Raw genomic sequence first — 23582 nt, 5'->3', positions numbered from 1 at the left:
TCTCTGGGACTCCTTCGTTGTCTCCTTATCGTTGAGAACTGCCTGGACTGGAATGCGCTGCTCATACAGACGTTCTACCATGGTGAACGTGGAATTCCAGCGGGTCGCGCAATCGTTTTGAAGTTTGTGGGCTGTCATATTCAGGTTTCCCTGACATTTCTTCAAAGCACAATGTGCAACTGATGAGTGACGAAAAAACCTGACAAGATGTCGAGCAGCATCTGTGGTCTTCACAACCTCAGGTAAAGTTAACCCCGCTTTTATGGCTAGTTGAAGCGTGTGTCCTGTGCATCCAATGTGGTTGGGAAACTTTTCACAAAGCTCCATTGCCAGGTTCATGCTGCTTGCATTGTCATGGACAGTGCAAAAAACATCTAAGTTCCACTCCCCGATGGTTTCTGTCAGCTTTTCGGATATATTAACAGCAGTGTGTCTCTCTGTCATGGTGGTAGTTTGGAGCACTCTTGATTTGATCTCCCAATGGTCTGTAATGTAGTGAGCGGTCACTGTAATATAAGGATCCATAGTGCAAGACGTCCACAGGTCGGTAGTTAGTGAGACACTTTTATCTTCCATCTCCTTGGCAATTTTGGCTCTCACAGTATTGTACTACAATTCGATAATTTTCCAAACTGTAGAATGACACGGGATTTTATAGCTTGGCTCAAAAAACTTGATTAATTCTCTGAAGCCTTCTCCAGAAAGAGCAGAGACTGGTCGAATATATTTGATGACGAAATTGACAAGTAATTCTGTTATCTGCTGTTTTCTCTTCTGTGTGACCGGCGGGCGTTGGGAATAATCTCCCATTGTAGTCTGCCGCTGGGCAGTGTTCTTCTCAGCGACGGCGCTGCTGTCTTGAGGAAGCGGGTGTTTTTTACTCAGATGGTACTGCTAACTAGATGTATTGCTGTACTTCAGTGTAACCTTGCATATTTTACACTGCACCGTTTTTTTCTCCACATCTTCATTGAAATACTGCCATACAAACGAACGACGAGCCTGTTTAGCAGGGGCTGCCGGCGCACCTGCTGCTTCTGTGTTTGCTGCCATGTTTGTTTAGAACGGGAAGTTAGGTAGGCAGCAGTATGTGACGTGTCCCGGTGCCCGGTGCCCGCCCATGTGTCACGTGTGACTGAGTTTGTTCCATTTATAATATTTGTAATTTTTAAAAGATAACTGTGCAGTGGTGACTATAATCTAGTTAAGATTAGCTTGATATATTGTTGGCCTACCAAAAAAAAAAAATAATAATAATAATAATAATAATAATAATAATAATAATAATAAAAAAATAAAATAATCAACTATTCGATTAGTACCAAAAAGGTCGACTAGTGGTTATACTAGTCGATCTTGAAGACCATTATTTACCTGATTGAGTTCGCACACACACACACACACACACACACACACCACCAAATTACTTTGAATGGTCTTTATAAGTGTAGTGCACTAACTGGAGGCACCACCAGACACCAACTTACTGTGATTGTATCATTATTTGTTATACAAGAAAAAAGGAGAACAAAAATAGAATCAATCAAGAAGGGTTTATTTGTCACTCACTTAGTACAATAACTGAAATATTGATGGGACATGTTCAGCAAAGACAGTGATAACACAACAATGCAATATAACAACTAGGTGTAATGAAGTTAAACATACCATGATGACAGGTATGGTATCTATAGCAGCAATCAGGAATATACAAGAAGTCAGAAGGCATACATATAAAAAGTAATTTGTTCTAACTGGCTTCAACACCAGACACAACCATACCTGTGTTTTCTATCATTACTTTGAAAACTACATGTACCGTGTGTGTGTTAACACATTATTAAATAGTGGTCTTCAAGAGACAAGAAGGTGGCTGCAGACTTGGCACTGTGGCTACCACTGTGTGCGGCCACCTTCTTGTCTCTTGAAGACCACTATTTAGTCTATTCTAACGTGGGCCACTGTAAGGACTTTGGTGTGAGTAGCATTCTCGTGCAGAGTGTTAACACACTAGTGTCCCAACATTTATAACGGCAATACGAATATACATGTAATAGGTTCATAACAGCTCAGCAGACTTAATAAAAAACTGCTCATCGTGTTGGATGTTTCTGATCCGTTCTAAAGAAGCACTTGTCACAATGTTCACAATAATTTGTCATTGAGAGCAGTTCACAACACAACGCACTGTGAGCTTGTAGATGGGCTATTTGTGTGTGTGCATGACATTTTAGGCTACTTAACTGCGTAACATTAATTCCATATTGACCGAATTAGGGTTTCTCTCCAGTGTGAATTATCTGGTGTCTTTTAAGGTTGGACATTTTAGAGAAGTGTTTTCCACACTGATCACATCCATAGGGTTTCTCTCCAGTGTGTATTCTCTGGTGTAGTTTAAGGGTGGACATCTCAGAGAAGTGTTGTCCACACTGATCACATCCATAGGGTTTCTCTCCAGTGTGTATTCTCTGGTGTGCTTTAAGGGCGGACATCGTAGAGAATTGTTGACCACACTGGTCACACCCATAGGGTTTCTCTCCAGTGTGAATTCTCTGGTGTGTTTTAAGGGTGTCCATTCTAGAGAAGTGTTGTCCACACTGATCACATCCATAAGGTTTCTCTCTGGTGTGTATTCTCTGGTGTGATTTAAGGTTGGACATTTTAGTGAAGTGTTGTCCACACTGATCACATCCATAGGGTTTCTCTCCAGTGTGTATTCTCTGGTGTGCTTTAAGGGCGGACATCGTAGAGAAGTGTTGACCACACTGGTCACACCCATAGGGTTTCTCTCCAGTGTGCATTCTCTGGTGTGATTTAAGGGCGGACATCGTAGAGAAGTGTTGACCACACTGATCACATCCATAGGGTTTCTCTCCAGTGTGCATTCTCTGGTGTGCTTTAAGGGTGGACATCATAGAGAATTGTTGTCCACACTGGTCACATCCATAGGGTTTCTCTCCAGTGTGAATTCGATGGTGTATTTTAAGGGTGTCCATTCTAGAGAAGTGTTGACCACACTGATCACATCCATAAGGTTTCTCTCTGGTGTGTATTCTCTGGTGTGATTTAAGGTTGGCCATTTTAGTGAAGTGTTGACCACACTGATCACATCCATAGGGTTTCTCTCCAGTGTGTATTCTTTGGTGTGTTTTAAGATGGGCCATTTGAGAGAATTGTTGTCCACACTGATCACATCCATATGGTTTCTCTCCAGTGTGCATTCTCTGGTGTATTTTAAGGGTGGACATCTTGCAGAAGTGGTGTCCACACTGGTCACATCCATAGGGTTTCTCTCCGGTGTGAATTCTCTGATGGATTTTAAGCTTGGACATGCAACTGAAGCGTTGTCCACACTGATCACAGCAGTGTTGTTTTGGTTTAGCCAAGCTTCTTTGTTCTTTCACTGCTGGTAGCACAGGGAAGCCAGACTGATGATTCAACACTGGATTGCAGAAAGACAAAGGAAATAGGGTTGAAAGTATAATATTGAGACAAGTGATGAGAACTGCTCAATTAAAAACTTGAAAGGTAAAGTGATAACACATGTGTAGGACTAAGCAGTGAAAGTAAAAGTAGAAAATAGGTAGAGAAAGTAACATACCATTTTCTTTGGGTCCCTCCTGTTCAGCAGAACTGTCCCTGGTTGGGTTGAGAGAGTTCATCTTCCACTGAATTCTGGAGTCCACAGTCAGATATGATCAGAAATGATTGATATCCTGGAGGAGTTGTGGATAAATTACAACTACAAACTCTTCTTATACTAGAGAGCCTGGGGGTGGAGCCAGTAACTGCTCTGAATGATTGGACAATAGAGAACAATTCAACCATCTCTCCACCAATCACAACCTAACATACTTCTACATGACCCTACATGTGCTCCGCCCCTCCCTCCTCCCCCAGACATGCTCCATCCATGCAACCTTCTAGAAACTGTTGACTTTCTGTTACAAGAGAACCAAGAGCATCCATTTGTGGATGAATGGATTTGTAATCTTCATGTAATTCAAATATATCTTAATTCTTATAAGATGAATATAAAATATATGAATATGACACCCTGTATTTATAAATGAAGATGTATAAATTGAAGTATATTTAAGTGTGTTGTTGTTCTAAGCCCTGGTGGTGGTGGGCTGCTTTGTGAATGTAGTGTGATGAATCTAGTTACCATAAACACATTACATAAATAGTTCACCTCAAACTATCTCCGATATGAAAAGTGAAATATAGATCTAATTTTACCTGTTTCTGTAATGGTCATCACTGCTTTCATTTACAATGAACAACTCTAGTCATGTCTGTGTGGATGAGTCTCTCTCATATCAATCTAGCTACTCAAGCAGAGCCATTAAGATAGATAGGCCATTCAAGTTCCTATTTGACACCATTGCTGCAAATTCCTTCAGAACAATACAACCTGGTGTGGTGAAGGAATAAGTGCTTGCTATATTCTGTTCATAGTCGTCATTGTACATCACAGCATCTTCGTTTATTTGGAAAACATCTTATGTTCTCTAGAATTACAACATCTTTAGAAATATCTCCCTCACCCACTTCACACCTGCACTAAAACATTCCTTTTGTCTTGTGAATGATGCTTAGCCGTCTTTAGAAAATGACCTATATCCATGCAAATGTGGTCATTGATTACATGTTGAGTCATGATGAGACAGGAATAATTTGAACCCAAATAACAGGCCTTTGTGGATTAACATGGTCATATTTTGTCATATAACTATTGCTTGCTATGTATTTATAGTGTGTCATTGTAACAGCATCTTAAGTTATTTGGCAAAACATTTTAAGTACAAGGTATTTCATCGCTTCCCTAACACCCAGTGTCTTCCATGTGATTACATTAAATTGCGAGAAACACAGTGAACTAACACATTGCAAACGGCATCTTGACTTTAAATGTTTATTACAAACAAGTCAAAATACACATAAATAGTCCATTGTGAGTGTATATGGGGTCCACTGCTATGGCTTAGAAGTAGTCGCAGCATAGTAGTAGTATTAATAGTAGTACTAGTAGTAATCATTAAATTGTTAAATTGTTTAATCATTTGCTATTGTGTGTATGTTAACTACAGTATTACTTTATATAGTAAACAGTTCATGGCCAGGTTCTTGGCCACAGCAATTTAGGCACACTGTGTATTTTACAAATTAACCAGAATGTATTATTTAAAAGTAATTAACTAGACTAACTTTACTTCTAAAATGTGTGGACTAAATAATCAACATCACTTTTTGCACTTGGAACTTTTTGGAGCAACGAGGAACCACTGCACCTTCGTTTACTCACAACCAACAGACATAAACACACTGTTGTTAGGGTTTAGTTCAAAACATGTATTTGACAGAAACACAAACACTAAATATTTATTAGACTACTATGCAACTAAATGTACCGGTTATTCTCTGATGGAATTCAATATATTAATTAATTAATATGAAAGGCCCCAAGGCGGTATATGAAAAAAAGCACCTTACCCATAAAATTTGGAACAAAAGATTTCTCAACCTTTACCTTTACCTAAAATTAGATAATTGTGAAATCCAGTATTTTGTTTGTGACTCTATTAAAACCCTCTGAAATGGTCACCCGTTTCAAGTTAACTTAACAAATTATATAACAAATGTCCAACTAGTTTTAACTTCAAGATATCCTCAAAACACAACAAAACTAATAGTCGCATTTTCAGTAATTCAGAAGGTGGTGGCACTACACCGGCGGCGGCCATCTTGAAACTTTTACATTTCTAGTGGTCTGATTTTGGTAAACTTTTGATATGTTATTAAGTACACGTGATACTACAATACAATAAACCATTGAGAAACCTTTTGTTGCACTTTTTCTTGGGTCAAACCATATTTGCACCCGCCTATAACCCCGTATTGCTCACAGAGCACCGGCTCCCCAAGCTAATGGCTGCTCACTGCTCCTAGTTGTTATAGGATGGGTAAATGCAGTGGCCATTTTTCACGTATATGTGTGTGTATGTATATACATATACAGACAAAAAACACCCCAAGGAGTGGGGGACTATTCTATTCTACACCATTCAAGATGTACCCTAAACCCCCCACACGCACACGCACGCACACACACACACACACACACACACACACACACACACACACACACACACACACACACACACACACACACGCACACACACACACACACACACACACCCTCAGCGTGAAGGCCTACTAGCTGACCTACAGGCTCTCAATGTCAAATCTGTGATTCTTCTCTTTCTCTCTCTCTCTCTCTCTCTCTCTCTGGGTAGATTAGTTCGGTTCAGTTCCCTGAAGTAATCCTTTTCTTTCCCCACCTGATTCACTGGCAACAGGCGGCGCTTAAGTCTCTGTCAGTCGCACACGCACGCGCACATGCATGCAGCGTGTACACACACCTACACACACACGCGCCAACACACACGCACACACACGCACACACACACACACACACACACACACACACACACACACACACACACACACACACACACACACACACACTCCAGTACAGGCCAGATGACCTCTCACAGAAACCCAAGAAACAGCGAGGCGGGCTGCCGGTGTGTTTTTTGTGTCTCTGTGGAACACACACCTCGCTTTTCAGTCTGTCTGAGGCCCGTCTAACAGTGCTGGAAGAACCACTCTGGTGTTTTACTTAAAGGCACCGTACGCAACTTTGCCCTGTGTTTACATAATAAAACAATACATATGTATTTTACCCATCATTTCCCTCTGTACCAGCAGTCATCAGGTGTTTACCTGCAGAAACACTCTGCCCTCAGACCTTGGGAAGGGTGGAAGGGACGGGGAAAAGAATAAAAGAGACACCAAACTAATTGTATTGTAAAAAAAATACTGCAGAGAGGAAAGGGGGGCACGGTGGCGCAGTCGGTAGCGCTGTCGCCTCACAGCTATAGAAGGTCCTGGGTTCGATTCCCGCCGGTTGGTATTTTCACTGTTTTGGTAAACAAACGGTGAAAACACCAGCGGCTGACAGTGATAACAGCTGGTATAGAGGATGATGGGTAATATACATTGATTTGTTATGTATACACAGGGCAAAGTTACATACTATGCCTTTAAGTAAAAGTAGCAATACAAGTAAAAGGCCTGTATGTATAGGGTTAGTGTCAAATCCCCTCAGGGGTCCCCGGACCCCACTAGTGTTACTATTGATAATGATATGGAGGTCCATTCACTTGATACCATACAACCCCTGAGGCATTAACCAAAAACAGCTGATACAAGCTTATTTTTGCCGAAGTCATTTGATGGAAAGGGGGGAAAAGTGGTCCAAGTACAGAGCCAACTCAGGTCCCATTTACTAAGTCTAGAGCATTGGTTCTCAAAGTGGGGTCCGGGGACCCCCAGGGGTCCTTGAGGGAGTTCCAGGGGGTCCCCAGCTAAATGATAGATTAGGCACCAAATGGACCCTTATGGATCTGTAACTCTAAGAGTTTACAAATGGAACCAAATGGACCCTAACGGGTCCATTTGGTTCCATTTGTAAACTCTCAGAGTTAAATTGACAGATTTTACAATATAAATTGTGGTCCAAGTGATTGAAATGCCATTAAATGGGGGTCTGTAGCCCTAATGCATGTCAAACGGGTCCTTGAAATTAAAATGGTTGAGAGAATCACTGCTAGAGCCGTAAAAAAATGTCTCTTATGGGGGTCCCTGTCATATCTTTTGAAATGAGGGTCCGCGGGCTAATAAGTGTCAATTTAGGGGTCCTTGACATGAAAAAGTTTGAGAACCACTGGTCTAGAGGGTTTAAAGTGGTTGATCATGATCGGCCATTGTTGCCTTCTATAATCCCAGTCCCTGGTTGGTTGCCATGTTTGTCATGGTTAATAGTTCTTAACGAGAATGTGAGGCCCCTCAAGACGGGACGCATTTTTACAATAATCCACCGCCGACTGATAAGCCTCCTGTCACCTACGTGCCTTCCTTGTGACAGGTGCTTATTTGTTCAATTCTGGGGACAATAATGTCCTGTCAGTACGTGGGACAAGTTCCTGAACTGAGAGCTGTCATGAGTCATGCCAGCCATTTTGTATAAAGACATTGTCAAGCTTCTGTCGGGCAGAAACCTCATATCGCCATACGGTATATTTCAACTTTTTTTCAAAAATGTATGCTCTAATTCGTGTGTCTGTGGGTTTGTATAAATTGAACAATGAAGTATTAACACAAACTTGATAATAACTGCTTTGGATCCATTGGAACACAAATGAGTTTTTCTCATTTCCTGATAAGTAACGTTTTTGGACATGCAAGGTTTTTCCAACCCGACAGCGAAGACACATAATTATGGTTGAGCTCCAGCACAATGTGTGTACTTGTCATAACATAAAGATATGGTGGCAGACAGACGCATACAGTATATGAACATGAACACACAGACATGCACAGACAACTACAACCACTGTTTGAAACATGAATACCACACATAATTCATCTTGATTCATGTCCATGTTTTTAACTCACTAGGCCAGTGGTTCTCTAACTTTTTCATGTCAAGGACCCCCAGATTGACACTTATTAGCCCGCGGACCCCTGTTTGAAAATATATGCCAGGGACCCCCATAAGAGAAGACTTTTACGGCTCTAGCAGTGTTTCTCAACCATTTTAATTCCAAGGACCCCCAGTTTGACATGCATTAGGATACGGACCCACGTTTAATGGCATTTCTATCTCTGGAACCCCAATTTATATTGTAAAATCTATGTTAAAGAGGTGGTGCCATGGTTTTGCACTTTTTCTGTTTTTCAAGTGTCTATGAGGTTGATAGAACTTCATTAAACCCCTTGGTGGTGTTTCTATGGTGTTTTATGTCTTCTCTGACTATTTTGAGTTTCTACCTGGAGGCTGAAACCTTGAGGGTCAAACGTGCCAATAGAAAAACAGCTCTTTAGTGACATATAAGCCCATAAGGGTCCATTTGGTTCCTAACGTTGGGGACCCCCTGGAACTCCCTCAAGGACCCCTGCGGGTCCCCAGACACCACTTTGAGAACCAATGCACTAGGCAACTCATAAGCACTAAGAACAACCTGTCGAATATTTCCATGCTAGTGTCTCAAATCTCTGTTGCCTGTTTCAAAATTGCACATACGTGTATGCAGGAGGCAACAGGACGTTGAGTTATAGAAAACAAGTACGTGCTTCCAAACTGGAACACAAAAATAATCGCTGCACAGTTTATTGACAGAAAGCAACTCATAACATGACAACAGTGGATTTTTATGAAACAAAGACTTGACAGAGAGGAAAAGGATAACCCAAGCTGTCTAGGTGCAATATTTGTCCATTTATCATTGTTTGATATAATCAGATAGGACTTTTTGTTTCATGAATGAGCTGTCAACGGAGGGTATTGCAACGTTGATGCAGATAGTATTTATTGCATTTGCTCTTGCATGCTCTTGCATTTGATTAAATACAAGAGCATAGAAACATAGATCATAGAAAAATAGAAAGACATTGCTGCTGCATTAATTAAAAAAAAGGTTGAAATCTTGTTTGAAATCTGCTTACAGATGATGTCACTTAGGCAGGTTTCTGAACTGTCCACAGCCCTCCTCTGAGACACTCAGAGTGAGTAGACAGAAAGGACCAATTATTGCGACCGTAGGTCGCACTTACTACAGAAAGCTGCTCCAGGTGTCCGTCCGTCACTCCGTCACTCCGTTACACACGTCACACTTTTGCCCTGCTCATATCTCCGCACCCATTGCCCCGATCCATGCCACATTTTGCACACACACTCCTTACCTGCCAAACTACACCCTCCAAGGACCCCCGGCGCTCCAGGGACCCCCAGCTGCCTCGGGGACCCCCAAGTGTAAAAAATGAGCACATGTGGACAAATTACCAAATGACCACCCCAACGGGGCTGCTCACGGGGCATTCCCGGGGACCACCCACTCCTGGTGCTCCAGAACGGATGCAAAAGTGGTGGCGCCCCCAGTGGAGGACCCCCTGCCACTGCAGCTCACATAAAATGCCGTAACTCGGGGGCTTGCCCCCCACAAACAATCCCTCCTTTCCCCTATAAACACACTCTCTCTCCCACACCACACACACACACACACACCAACAGCTCTTGCCTGCACACCTTTGCTTTTGGTCTGCAATACGACTGCTGAAACCTTCCCGCAGCTTTTCTTTCTTTCAGGACTTCAGACAAACATTCCTGGTAAGACACTGCCGCCTCCTTCTATACCTCATTTCTACCACACTCTTGCACGTGTTTGCCATACACCACCATGCCTGTTTAGCTGACCCTCTTACATATGTTTTGCTGGACCTTCTTTCACGGGTCAACTGCTTCATTACACCCACATTACACGTTTTCTGCCCACATAAACGCCACCATGTCACAGCTAACCCCACATTTAGACCACCAAACAAAACTATCCATTGCCCACACAACTAGGAACCAATCGCCGTTACAGCCCTCTTCTGTATACATGTGACCTACGGTCGCTTATCTCCCGATTAGGGAGTCTTACTGGTATTAATACTTATCTGGTTTTCTGCTTCTGAAATCGGGCTATTGCACAGCATCTGACCACCTAACCACCCAGCATATCTGACCACTCAACATGGCAGCCATTCGGCTGCTGTGTTGAGTGATCAGATGGGTGGGCCACTGGGCCGTGTACATTTTCCAGAAGAAAAAAAAAAGCACTCAGAGTGGTTTATTGTCAGTATCAGCCAAGGGGCCAGCTTCCTGCTTTGAAATTGAGTCTATGAACAGTTCATATGAATAGCCTGTAGTTTCGCTGCGATGCCCTATAGAGAGAGAGAGAGAGACAGAGAGAGTTCCGTCACGCTTTGATCTCGCCGCAAAGCGGGATGTTGCCTGCTGTAGTTCCAAACATTGGAACTTCCTCATTGAGGAGCACTTCCTCATTAAGCATTTCCGCATTCCATTCTTACAATGGGAGTCTATGCTAGTGACGTAACTCCAGTGGTGGAAAGAAACTAAGCACATTTACTTAAGTGCTGTACTTAAGTACAATTTTGAGGTATTTGTACTTTACTTGAGTATTTCCAATTTCCAATACTTTTACTTCTACTCCACTACATCTCAGATCCAAATATTGTACCTTTACTCCACTACATGTATTTGACATTTTTAGTAACTAGTTACTTTGTAGATTTGATTATTATAACAAAACATACATTAACAACTTCAGACCTATATACATTTCGGCCATTTGGAAACAGCAGATCTACAAGCTCACAATGAGCTTGTAGATCTGCTATTTTCAAAAGATTTGCATACATATGAAAACGTTTTTCCACAATGAGTTCTTTTACCTTTGGTACTTTAAGTACATTTTGATGCCAATACTTTTGTACCTTTACTCAAGTACATTTTGAATTCCGGACTTTTACTTATTTCTATATTGCTGTATTGATACTTGTTGTACTTTTTCCACCACTGCGTAACTCTCTCTCTCTCTCTATAGAACTGCTCCCAGCACCACCAGTAGGCTCTGCTTTCCCTAAGGGTTCTTGCATGTGTTCCCCTGGTGGGAGGTTTGTTATAGATGTAATATATCCCCCCCTGCTGTTTAATGGTTGTCGTCTAATGTGAAGATGTTCTCAAGCTATTATTGGTCTCGATCTATTCCTGAGTTATCTGACTGAACTCTCCTGAACCTGTACACAAGATGTAGCAATAAGGAATCAGTGAACCGTCGACCTACATAACCAACCGCGCGACTTAATTAAGCCATTAAGACCGGGAACGCAGCGCGTGTGTCATTTTTAGATTTCTTTGGCTATTCAAAAAGAGCAGATCTACAAGCTCATGCTATTTTTGAGGAAAAAAATCGTGAAAATGTGTGAAAATCTTTGAATATATATACACTTTTAACTGACATCTTTGCTTCTGGGGGTCCCTGGAACTAAATATTTTGAGATGGGGGTCCGTGGCCAAATACATATCATTGTGGGGGTCCTTGACATGAAAAAGTTTTAGAACCACTGATTGTTTTTTTTTCATTTGCTAGGATTTAGAAGACATTTGTAGAATCCCCCAGAAGCAAATATTTGAGTTAAATCTCAAAAAAATATATACATATATTCAAAGATTTGCCAACATTTTCACGATTTTTCAAAAAAATAGCAGATCTACAAGCTCGTAGCGCGGCACTCGGTGCCGCGCTACGAGCTTGTAGATCTGCTATTTTTGAACAGCCAAAGAAATCCTAAAATGACACAGATGCGCTCCCTGTCTTAGTGGGTTAGCCAAGCCATGCTACTCGTACGCTGAGTCGTGGAACCTGCAGACGCGTGTGATTGTAAGGCGAGCGCTCTGTCTGACTGAGTGACATGGATGATAGCGTGCTTTTTCATGTTTCACCTCCACGCTGATGGATTTAGATCCTTTCCTGAGTCCCGCTCCATCCGTCTTTAGCGTTATCATATTCCACGCAGCAGATCATATCGTAATACAGTGTCATATTCCATACAGCAGATATCAGAGAGCTCCTATCATCAAATGGATCTACAGAAACATGGGCTACTGTATATATATATATATATATAGAGCCCATGCGACTATTATCTACTGATATGGAGTCAGAGATTTTGTGGAGAGTGTGCGCATATTTGGAATGAGTGCTTTTGCAAGCTACGTGTAGACATATACAGTAGGTACATCCACACACAAGCGTGCACCGTACACAAACACACACGCACGCACGATCACAGTCGTAGATAAAACCAAACGGCGCGTTGGCGTGTTTTGCAACATGTTAGACTGCTGTACGTCCAAACAGAAAATGATAATGATAAATTGTATTTGTGATGCACTTTACAGTATTGGAAATGACAAAGTTTGCTGCAGGGTTTAAAAACAAATGGCACACAAATTACAAAAGCAGGGCGAAAATAACAAAAATAAAAGCATTCTGCAACAAGAAGACCCTTTCTTGAGGAAAAAGGTTGATTAAAAACAAATTAACTCAACTGTTAAAACATTGTCTAGGTGCCCTTGACAGCGATTTCGAGCGTTGTTACTGACCTTTGAAAAATCATAGAATATTATTCTCCGCCCAGCGATCGCCTCAAAAGACGTGCACGTCGGTCTCGGAGAATCAGGCGGGGGAAAAGCGTGCCGTCGCGATAATCCGTCCCATAGTTATGGGCAGTTGAATGTGGCTTGTTTTTGCCAAAAAAGCAACAGAAAGAAGAGAAAACGATATTTCATAAATCCTACAATACTAAACGAAACCAGCTTCCTGTTGTTGTGAACACGTGATTTCTGGGTGTACTCTTCTTGGGTGATCCCTGGGATCGTTCACAGGCTGCGGAAGAGCGCCCTCTATCGTAGAAACACCGAAAACACCACATGGCGAGAATCTCGTCAGTGGCGGTGTGAGCCTTGGAGTGAAATGGCGAGAATGATCTCGCCATTGGCAGTCAATGAGTTAAAGGAGAATTTTGGACTACGTTTTTCATACCTTTTCTATGACGTTATGATATCTTAGGATGAATGGTACAGTAGAAAAAATGTCATAACTCGATCCCGGGTCCGCCACAGCTTACAACGTGCGCGGATAGGCCTTGCGTTATATCTTTTTTTGGTTGCATAGTGTTCTGTCACTATGAACGTCAGATCTCACAAAAAAAAAGAAGAAAAAAAGCTATTCAAATAATTATGCGATCTAACGCAAGGCCTATCCGCGCACGTTTTAAGCTGTGGCGGACCCGGGATCGAGTTATGATTTTTTTCTACTGTACCATTCATCCTAAGATATCATAACGTCATAGAAAAGGTAAGAAAAACTTAGTCCAAAATTCCCCTTTAAAGCTAAGAAAAAGCTTTGTTAAAAAGGTATGTTTTGAGTCCATTTTTAAAAGCATCGGTAGATCGTGGGGCTCTCAAGTGGCCCGGGAGGGCATTCCCGTCCGTGGTGGCAGGTGGTGATTATATGTTCATCTGATGGTGGTCTGTGTAGGGGGGCTGGTGGTAATTATATGTTCGGCAGTCTGCCAGGCCCCATGTCTTCATGGATGATTTGCAGTGTGGTGTAAAGTAACTAAGTACATTTACTCAAGTACTGTAATTAAGTACAATTTTGAGGTACTTTTACTTTACTGGAGTATTTCCAATCTTCAATACTTTTACTTTTACTCCACTACATCTTTGAGGAAAATATTGCGCTTCTACTCCACCACAATTATTTGATAACTTTAGTTACTAGTTACTTTGCAGATATAAATAATTACATTATTGTCACGGTCTGCCTCCCCACAGACCGTGTCACCACTTCGGCCACTCCCACTTTCCATTCCTGCTCTCAGTCCTAGGTACACACCTGCCCTCACTCCCTCATCAGCCCAGCGGTGCCCTGCCCTTTGCCAACCTGTGAACACTTCTCTAATGAACCTGCTGCCTATAAAACTGGACTCATTCCACACACACATTGTCAGTACATACTTTGTCGTTCCTGTGAGCTGCCTTGGAGAGTCTTGTCCGTTGACTTGTTTTTCTATAAGGTTTGCACTTCCTGTTTACTGCTTGATTTACTATGCCTTTGCTGTAAGCTAATTACTGCCTTAATAAATACGTGAATTGAAACTATTCTGCTTGTGGTTCTGCATTTTGGGTTCAGTCATTCTGCATTCCTGACAATTATGAAACAGACATTAACCACTTCAGCCCTATTTCATTCCTAGGCTATTTGAAAATAGCAGATCTACAAGCTCACAACGCGTTGCATCGCGGCGCGTTGTGAGCTTGTAGATCGCGACGCGTTGTGAGCTTGTAGATCGGCTATTTTCAAACATTTTAGCACTTTTACTTTTTTACTTTAAGCTGTTTGATGCCAATACTTGTGTACTTTTACTCAGTAACATTTTGAACACAGGCCTTTTTTATATTGTGGTATTGCTACTTTTACTGAAGTAAAATATCCGAGTACTTCTTCTTCCACCACTGGATGATTTAAAGCGGCCGACCCCAGCAAAGCCGCTCAGCGGGGTCCATTATTGCTGGTGTAGCAGAACTTCTCCTTTGGAAGCCATCCCCCCGGGTCCCGTGCTGTATAGCGATGGATTCGCGTGGGCACCGGCTGTCTCCCGCTGACTTAGCGTTAATAGACAGGTCCTCAGGAATAGAACGGAACGTCTCTTGTGCCACCTTTATCGTCAGTGGCCGACGAAGTACTCAGATATTTTACTTGAGTAAAAGTAGCAATACCACAATATAAAAATGTTACAAGTAAACGGCCTGTGTTCAAAATGTTACTTGAGTAGGCTAAAAGTACAAAAGCATTGGCATCAAAATGTACTTAAAGTACCAAAAGTAAAAAGTACTGTTTGAAAATAGCAGATCTACAAACTCACAACGTGTGGCGATGCGACACGTTGTGAGCTTGTAGATCCGCTATTTTCAAAAGCCTAGGTATAAAATAGGGCTAAAGTGGTTAATGTGTGTTATATAAAAAATCTCCTTGAATTCAAGGCTTCATGGGGTGATAATTGATGGAAAATAAGTATTTTTTTTGGGTGAACTACTCCATTAGTACAATAACAATCAAACGCAAGGCTGGGCAAAATATATACGGGTGCATCTCAAAACATTTGAATATCGTGATATACGTAATTAAAGTAAAGCTTTCATATATTCTAGATCAGGGGTACTTTAATATTCTGCTCTTTTTTCCCCAAAATATAGCCGATCTACAAGCTCGTCGAGCTTGTAGATCTCCTACAGTTCTCCTCAGGAAATGGGATGCTAGGGTTCAAGTGGTTAAAGGAGGAGTTGACCCAAAAAATTACTTATTTTCTATCAATTACACACCCCATGAATTTGATTTCATGGATTTATTTTTGTTTTTGTGGCATTCCTAAGACATAATTTGATGACCGGGTGTATATCCGGTAGGAGACACAAATAATCTACTTTGTGTCTCCTACCGGATACATTAGCCGGTAGGAGACGGGAATCAAATTATGCGACAAAAACAAAAAAGAATCCATGGATTCAAGGCTTCATAGGGTGTGCAATTGATAGAAAATGAGTCATTTTTTGGGTGAACTCCTCCTTTAATGTAAAAAAAATATATCATATCACACAAGATTTGGTTGCCTCCCTGTAGTAACTCTGAGGACCCCCTAGGGGTCCCGGACCCCCTGTTGAAGACCCCTGCTGTTCTAGATTCATTGCGCGTACATATCAAAGAAAACCCTGGGCTTCCATAACACCTCAGCAGCGCAACAGGCCTCCATGTCACGCCACATTCAACTTGTTCAGATGTAGCCCAGACCAAGTATTGAGAGCATAAATGAACAGATGGCTCTAATATTTTGAGATGCTGGATTTCAGATTTTCATGAACTGCATGCCGTAATCATCAAGATTAAAACAAAGCAGTGTACAGGGCTTAACGTGGTTAAAATAATAGTGTTCCAAAATCTGACTGCTGGGTTTCTCTGAAACGTTCCTCACAGCAATTTTCCACTGCATATGCATCACGAAATCGTCGGCCATAAACCTTGTATCTCTGTATTTAAACCTTTTCTTTTCTTTGTTTTCCTGTAAACCAATGCCCTACTTCATATACAGGATGGACAGACAGACAGACAGACAGACAGACAGACAGACAGACAGACAGACAGATAGATACTGCATTGATCCCGAAGGAAATTATTCACACAAATGTAGCCGAAGAATAGCCGATCTACAAGCTCACATCGCGACCGGTGTGTGCTTGTAGATCGGCTATTTCTGAAAACGTTTTAAAAGCTCATCATTTGAAAATAATGCTCACAATGCGTCGCAACGCATTGTGAGCATTATTTTCAAATGATTTTTATACATTTGAGAACTTGTGAAACGGGACATTTTGAATAATGAGTCATTTCTACTTTTGGTACTTTAAGTACATTTTCATAGCAATACTTCTGTACTTTTACACAAGTACATTTTGAATTCCGGACTTTTACCTGTAACAGAGCATTCTACATTGCATCATTGATACTTTAACTTGAGTAAAAATAAATTGTACTTTTTCCACCACCGATGAAAGGTATTAACAGGAGCTTGCGACTAAATAATAACCATTTGGGAACGTCGTGTTCTTTCTTTTCCTATTTCCTGAAAAGTAACAGTTTTGGACATACAAGGTTCCCACGCACCTGACAGCTACAACTGCTAACGGGGGACTTCTTATTTTCTCTGCTGAGTAGTTTTGTTCTTCTCTTTTCTCAGAGATCTGCATTTTCCTGATTGAAGCCCTAACTATGTGCTGTTAAGCTGATCCTCACCTCTTGTCGCGGTATAATTCGGTGGCGGTTATTTGAAGAGCGTCAGTATATATTTCTCGCCCGGCGCAGCGGGTGGAATCAGCAATAAGGAGATATTATGCCGAGGTATTACCGGTGTGTTTAGGTGAATAGATATCGCAGATCAAATCTCGGGCGGATACGCGCCGCTGTAACAGCCTTATTTTAATCACTTTCCACTTTCTGAAGCTTTCCAGATATCCTATCTTCTTTACATATTTATGATGTAAAAAAAAAAAAAAAGACTTGGAGCTGTGCGTGCGTGTGTGTGTGTGTGTGTGTGTGTGTGTGTGTGTGTGTGTGTGTGTGTGTGTGTGTGTGTGTGTGTGTGTGTGTGTGTGTGTGTGTGTGTGTGTGTGTGTGTGTGTGTGTGTGTGTGTGTGTGTGTGTGTGTGTGTGTGTGAAACTTTCCACAGGAAGGTGTTATGTGAAAAGCAACAGTAAAGCGTGTCTGAAAATGAAAATTTGAAATCTCACTCGCTCACTACCTCCTCCCGTCCTCTCTGCGTCTCTCTCTAATTTGGTGGTTCTCATCAAACTGGGGTTCGGGGACTGCGAGGGGTCCTCGAGGGGGTTCTTGCAAACCCCCCCCCCCCCCCCCCCCAAGGACCGCACTATGAGAGCCGCTGCCCTCGATGTAAGTCTTTCCTCTGTTTAACTGTAGCCCCTCTCATCACACAACACCAAAGAGTCAACCCCATAGTACAGAGAGAGAGAGAGAGAGCTGTAAGTCCTATTGTTCTCGTCAGCCTGTGTCGCAGTATCAACCAGCCTCCCAGGGAGCTCTTTGATTTATTAGACTCAAAAAAGAAGCCGTGGTCGTGTCTCTCTGCATGTGCAGCCATCTTGAATCCAGCTAACAAAAAAGGAAAACGGGGGCACAATTCAATAGATGCTTTCCACCAATGCATGCTAATGAGGAGGCAGCGCTGGCTCTAATTGCCTCCGTGTCTGCTTCAAAGAAAGGAATGCAGTGGGAGGAAAGTACATTGACTCAAGTATACTGTTCTTTGAGTATAATTTTTCTTTTTTCTTTTTGAAACGTCCACTATACATCTCCGAGGAAAATATCGTACTTTTTTTTTTACTCCACTACATTTATTTGACAGCTTTAGTCACTTTTCATTATGAATTAACCCATTTAGACCTTCTACAAATACCTTCTAAATCAGCAGTTCTCACACTTTCGAGACTTTTCGAAAAATGTTCAAAAAATAGCAGATGTACAAGCTTGCAGCGAGGCATGAAGTGACGTGCTGTGAGCTTGTAGATCTGCTATTTTTGAAATACCCAACGCACAAATCTAAAATTCTTTCCTGGTTTTAATGGCTTTACTTTACCTGAGTATTTCCCTTTTTTTTTTTAAATGTAGGGCACTTTTACTTTGGTTTCTTCCAAGTATATTTTGATGCCAATACTTTTGTACTTTTACTCTACCACATTCTGAATACAGGTCTGTCACTTGTAACATAAGTGTGCTTTTTTTAATTGCTTCTTCCCCCTCTACAGTGTGTTCTGGTATTGCTACTTTCACTTAAAACATCCGAGTGCTCCTTCCACCACTGACGGAATGTGCCTCTTTCTTCTCCTCCCCTTGTCTCCGTCTAGATGTGAACGAATGCGAACGGGAGCCTTGCAAGAACGGGGGCAGCTGCACGGATCGGGTTGCCAACTACTCGTGCGAATGCCCAGGAGAGTACATGGGCAGGAACTGCCAATACAGTAAGTGACGACGTCTCTTCTCTTATCCGTCTCCGTCTCTCATGGGATTGTCTCGAACCTCTCTTTTCTCTTTTCACACTACCAAGAACTAAGTGAACCGTGGGCGTGTGACACGACGGTTCCCATGTGGGCCGTGAGGATATTCACACGGCGGCCATTTTGATATTAAGTTAATGAAATAATTCCACCCCCAGGCATTTCTTCCCAACCTGCAAATATGGCGTGAGAGCAAATATATAGTCAATTGCAAGTGGTCCCTCAACTAATAGGCTCTATGCATGGCAGCAATGTTGGAATGACATTAGGCCCCTTCCTTACTTGCCTAACAGGTGTTATCAATGATTCTAATGAAGGCTCCCCCCATAACTCTGAGAGTGTACAAATGGAACCAAAATGATCTGGTTCCATTTGTACACTCTCAGAGTTACATGCCCGTAAGGGGTCATTTGGAACCCCCTCATGGAACCATGAGGGTCCCACTTTGAGACCCACTGTCGGACTATTGGGACGTCGGAATAATGGGGGGTCGGAATTATGTGCGGACCCCTAATATCAGCACCCTGCTGACTCTGTTTGACCAGAGTGGAACGCAACCTTAAAGGAGAATTCCAGTAATTTTAGATGTTTGCTTTGGTGTGTCGCTAATCACTCACCAACATACAAAGGGCCGTTGAATGTTTCCAGAGAAGCCCCTGTTGTCCATTGTGGAGACCCCTTCCACTGGCATAATGGAGTAATGTGGATAAACAAAAATCGCCTATTTTAGCAGCTCCAAAGTTGTTGTTTATTCCCACTAATCCTCATTATGCAGTGTACTGACACTCAAACATGCACTGAATGTCCCTTATGAGCTGCCGTTCATGCAGAACGACGCGAAGCTAGTCCTCGGTGTTGCCAGATTCTGTGAGAGAAACAAGCAACCAGCTCCATGTCATTCTGTATTGGTAACTCCGGGGCCACCTGAACACTTTCAAAATGTTCAGGTGGACCCCTGATCCAGAAAAGGTTGAGAACCTACTGGTAAAAACATATTTTCACAGGTTCACAGGTTAGGATTTGTTTCCATATCTACTATGGCTCAATTTCACATAACATCTCTGTCGGGTGGAAACCTCACATGTCCAAAACTTCAAATCGAAAAGTATCAAAAGTAGCATATCTACAAGATACACAAAGTTATAAGGAGATTAAAAAAAAGGTTTCTGCCCGACAGCAACGATAAGGTTCTCAGAACCTCATTTCTACGTCCTGCGTCAGAGTCGGTGTCTGTACGGTTTTGTAGTGGTGGCACTGCAGTAGCAATACTCCCTGTGTCTCTGAGCACATACATTATTAACAACGCTACTTGTGAGAAACCGGACCCCAGTTTTGAGAACGACTGGTCTATAAAAAGACATAAAGATACATTTTTAGGTGGTTAACCCATTAAGACCGGGAACACATTTGCGTCACTTTAAGATTTCTTTGGCTATTAAAAAGATAACAGATCTACAAGCTCATAGCGTGGCACCGAGTGCCGCACTATGAGCTTGTAGATCTATTTTTTTTTAAGAATTGTGAAAATGCGCGCAAAAATGTGCGCATATCTTTCAATATATATTTTTAACTCAAATCTTTGCTTCTGGGGATTCTACAAATGTCTTCTAAATCCTAACAGTTTTCTGAAAAAAACGAATGTTGCTTTAATATCAGTGGTTCTCAAACCTTTTTCATGTCAAGGACCCCCAAAATTATATGTATTTGGCCGCGGACTCCCATCTCAAAATATTTTGTTCCAAGGACCCCCCCAGGAGCAAAGCTTTTAGTTAAACATGTATATATATATATTAAAAGATTTGCACACATTTTCACGATTCTTTAAAAAAAATAGCAGACCTACAAGCTCATACCGCGGCACTCGGTGCCGCGCTATGAGCTTGTAGATCTGCCATTTTTAAATAGCCAAAGAAATCTGAAAATGACACAGATGCGTTCCCGGATTGAATGGGTTAAATATACATGGACCTTACAGTTGTTCATTACTTCTATTCCACATAATATACCTAGTAGTTTAAAAACTTTGTTTTCAGTGTTCACCATGTTCCAAGCATAGGTCATAGGAATCAACTTTACTAGTCCATAGCCGGGAATGTGCGCAATCAAAGGTATTTGCAGACTGGGTTATGGATGCATTTCTCCTTTCCGACATGTCGCCTTTCCGACGTTGACGAACCCTATACCTAACCCTAACCCTAACCTTAACCGCACGCGGAAGCCACTAGTCGGAGTGGTGAGATGTCGGAATGGAAGGAGCACCCCCTGGGTTATACCCAGTATGCCTATATGCTTAGTTAAACTTTGGGAGACCAAGTTTGTTGCGGTCTTGCATGTTAATAATGACATTGATTGAGCACAGCTGGTGAGACAGACAGTCTGGGCCTAGGGTAGAGAGTTGTTCAGAGATCAGCTTGGGATGGGCACATTATCAAACGAAATAAATATAAAAAAAATATTTAAAAATAATACAATTTAAAAATATATAAAACCCCAACCCCAGGTTGGGGTTCACTGCGCTAAGCTGTTGTGGTAGTAAGACAGCTGTCCATGTATTCCTATGACTCGATCTGTAGCATACTCTCTGCCTATAGCGAAGTGCACACACACACACACACACACACACACACGCACCCCAAGCCTTTGTTGTCGTAGAGAGAGAAACATGTTTGCCCCGGCCGGCTCGTGTCGTCTCTCAACGTGAAAATACTTGAAACAATGTACTTTCTGACACGTGTTGAGATCGCATATAATTAATAAGCGCTGCGTCTGTTGTATCAATGCCAGAGTAAACAATGTAGACGCTCATGCTATTAGCACTGAGAGCTGCAGCCCGTAGCTAAGTGTACCCGGGGACTGGCCACTGGTCTCGACCGTGATAACAGAGTACATATGCCACGTATGCGCTCCCATAGCCCCAACGCAGAATCTCCGCTGTTTACCATAGACTGTAGGTGTTTACAGAAAAACGCTAATCAACAGTGAAAAACAGGCGTTTGCAGTTGTGTGCATATGCTAATGGTCATGGCTGTGCGCAAGTTCAGATCAATTGCCCAAGCCACTGAGGAGGGCGGCAGTGGCTCAGGGGTAGAGTGGCCGGTAGAGCGGCCGGAGGTTCCCAGTTCGATCCCGGGCTCCCCCAGAGTTAGTGTCGTCGTGTCCTTGAGCAAGACACAAGACACTGAACCCCTAATTCCTCCCGATGAGCAGGTTGGTGCCTTGAATGGTTTCCTCTGCCATCGGTGTGTGAATGTGTGTGTGAATGGGTGAATGTAATGCACAATCTATGTAAAGCGCTTTGGATGAAAGCGCTATATAAATGCACCATAAATAAAATAGCCCAGGTGGACAGACAGGTTTTGATGACAGAATTCCTTGATGGATTGTCACATCACAGGTTTACAGGCGTAAAGAAGTGGGTGAAATTTGTTGTGGTTTTTGTTTTCAGGAAGAGAATAAAAGAAAGGGAGGGGGGGGGGGGGGGGGAGCAAGGAGAAAATACATCAAACCGTAAATAGAAACATGTCGAGGCTAGGCAAAGCTCTAAGATATCTACACATACAGTATACACAATGCATAATCCATCTGAACAATATATAAGGTTCATACAGTGCACACATTGATGTCTGGTTCAGTCAATTGCGCCGTTGCCTTTCTTTTTTCTTTGAATTTTCAGTAGAAAAAGCTCTATGCAGTGTTGGTTTTTCTTCTTGATGGCTGATGATGGTGTGAAGGAGGTTTCGACCAGACAGGCTAAATTGACCATCATTTGTCCATTTGAACCAGTTCATTTTGTCGCCGTCGGGTGGAAACCTGGTATGTCCAAAACCGTACGTTTTCAGGAAATGGGGGGAAAAAAAACCTGCGTTCCAATGGATCCACTCACAGTAGTTATTTTGATAGCAAAAATTGCCGATGTACAAGCTTGTGAGCGTTGTGAGCTTGTATATCGGCTATATTTGCATTTTTTCCCTGACACTACAGTTTGAGGAAGTAGGGCATTATGTTATGGAGAAAACAAAAAATAAATAAACATGAAAAGATTAAAAATGGAGGTACGAGGCTTGTGCCCGACTCCGCCGAAGTGTTTGTTTCTTGTCTGGTGTGCATAATGTGGACTTTCACCCGGCTCTCCACAGGCGCCCTGTCATTACGCCGCTTGTCCTGACAGCAGCGTTTACACACGATGTGATTTGATTCTGTGAGAGCTGCCATTATCCCAGCACTCACATGACATTTACAGACCAGACACCAGGGTAAATAAAGGGACTGGATGACGGCGGGCGAGATAAGATGGCTGTTTACTGATGCTGGGGAAATAAGTGTGATGCCAGGGCACTGGGAGGGAAAAGTACCTGGATATATGTACATTGTGTGTGTGTGTGTGTGTGTGTGTGTGTGTGTGTGTGTGTGTGTGTGTGTGTGTGTGTGTGTGTGTGTGGAAATAATCTATTATTATGAAAGATAATTGTGGATTATTAT

General features: G+C 42.2%; 1 protein-coding gene across 1 annotated transcript in view; it reads left to right on the top strand.

Moving 5' to 3' along the window:
- The window catches only part of edil3a (EGF-like repeats and discoidin I-like domains 3a), a 347259-nt gene that overhangs the window by 218423 nt on the left and 105254 nt on the right, over positions 1 to 23582 (top strand). The window contains exon 4 of the mRNA XM_084055734.1: positions 18954 to 19067. Within this exon, the coding sequence (XP_083911860.1) occupies positions 18954 to 19067 (114 nt within the window). The remainder of the gene's footprint in view (positions 1 to 18953; positions 19068 to 23582) is intronic.

This window comes from Gymnoscopelus microlampas (genome assembly GCF_963454915.1).
Source record: "Gymnoscopelus microlampas genome assembly, chromosome: 4".
Lineage (NCBI taxonomy): Eukaryota > Metazoa > Chordata > Actinopteri > Myctophiformes > Myctophidae > Gymnoscopelus > Gymnoscopelus microlampas.
This window is presented reverse-complemented; position numbering and strand designations above follow the sequence as displayed.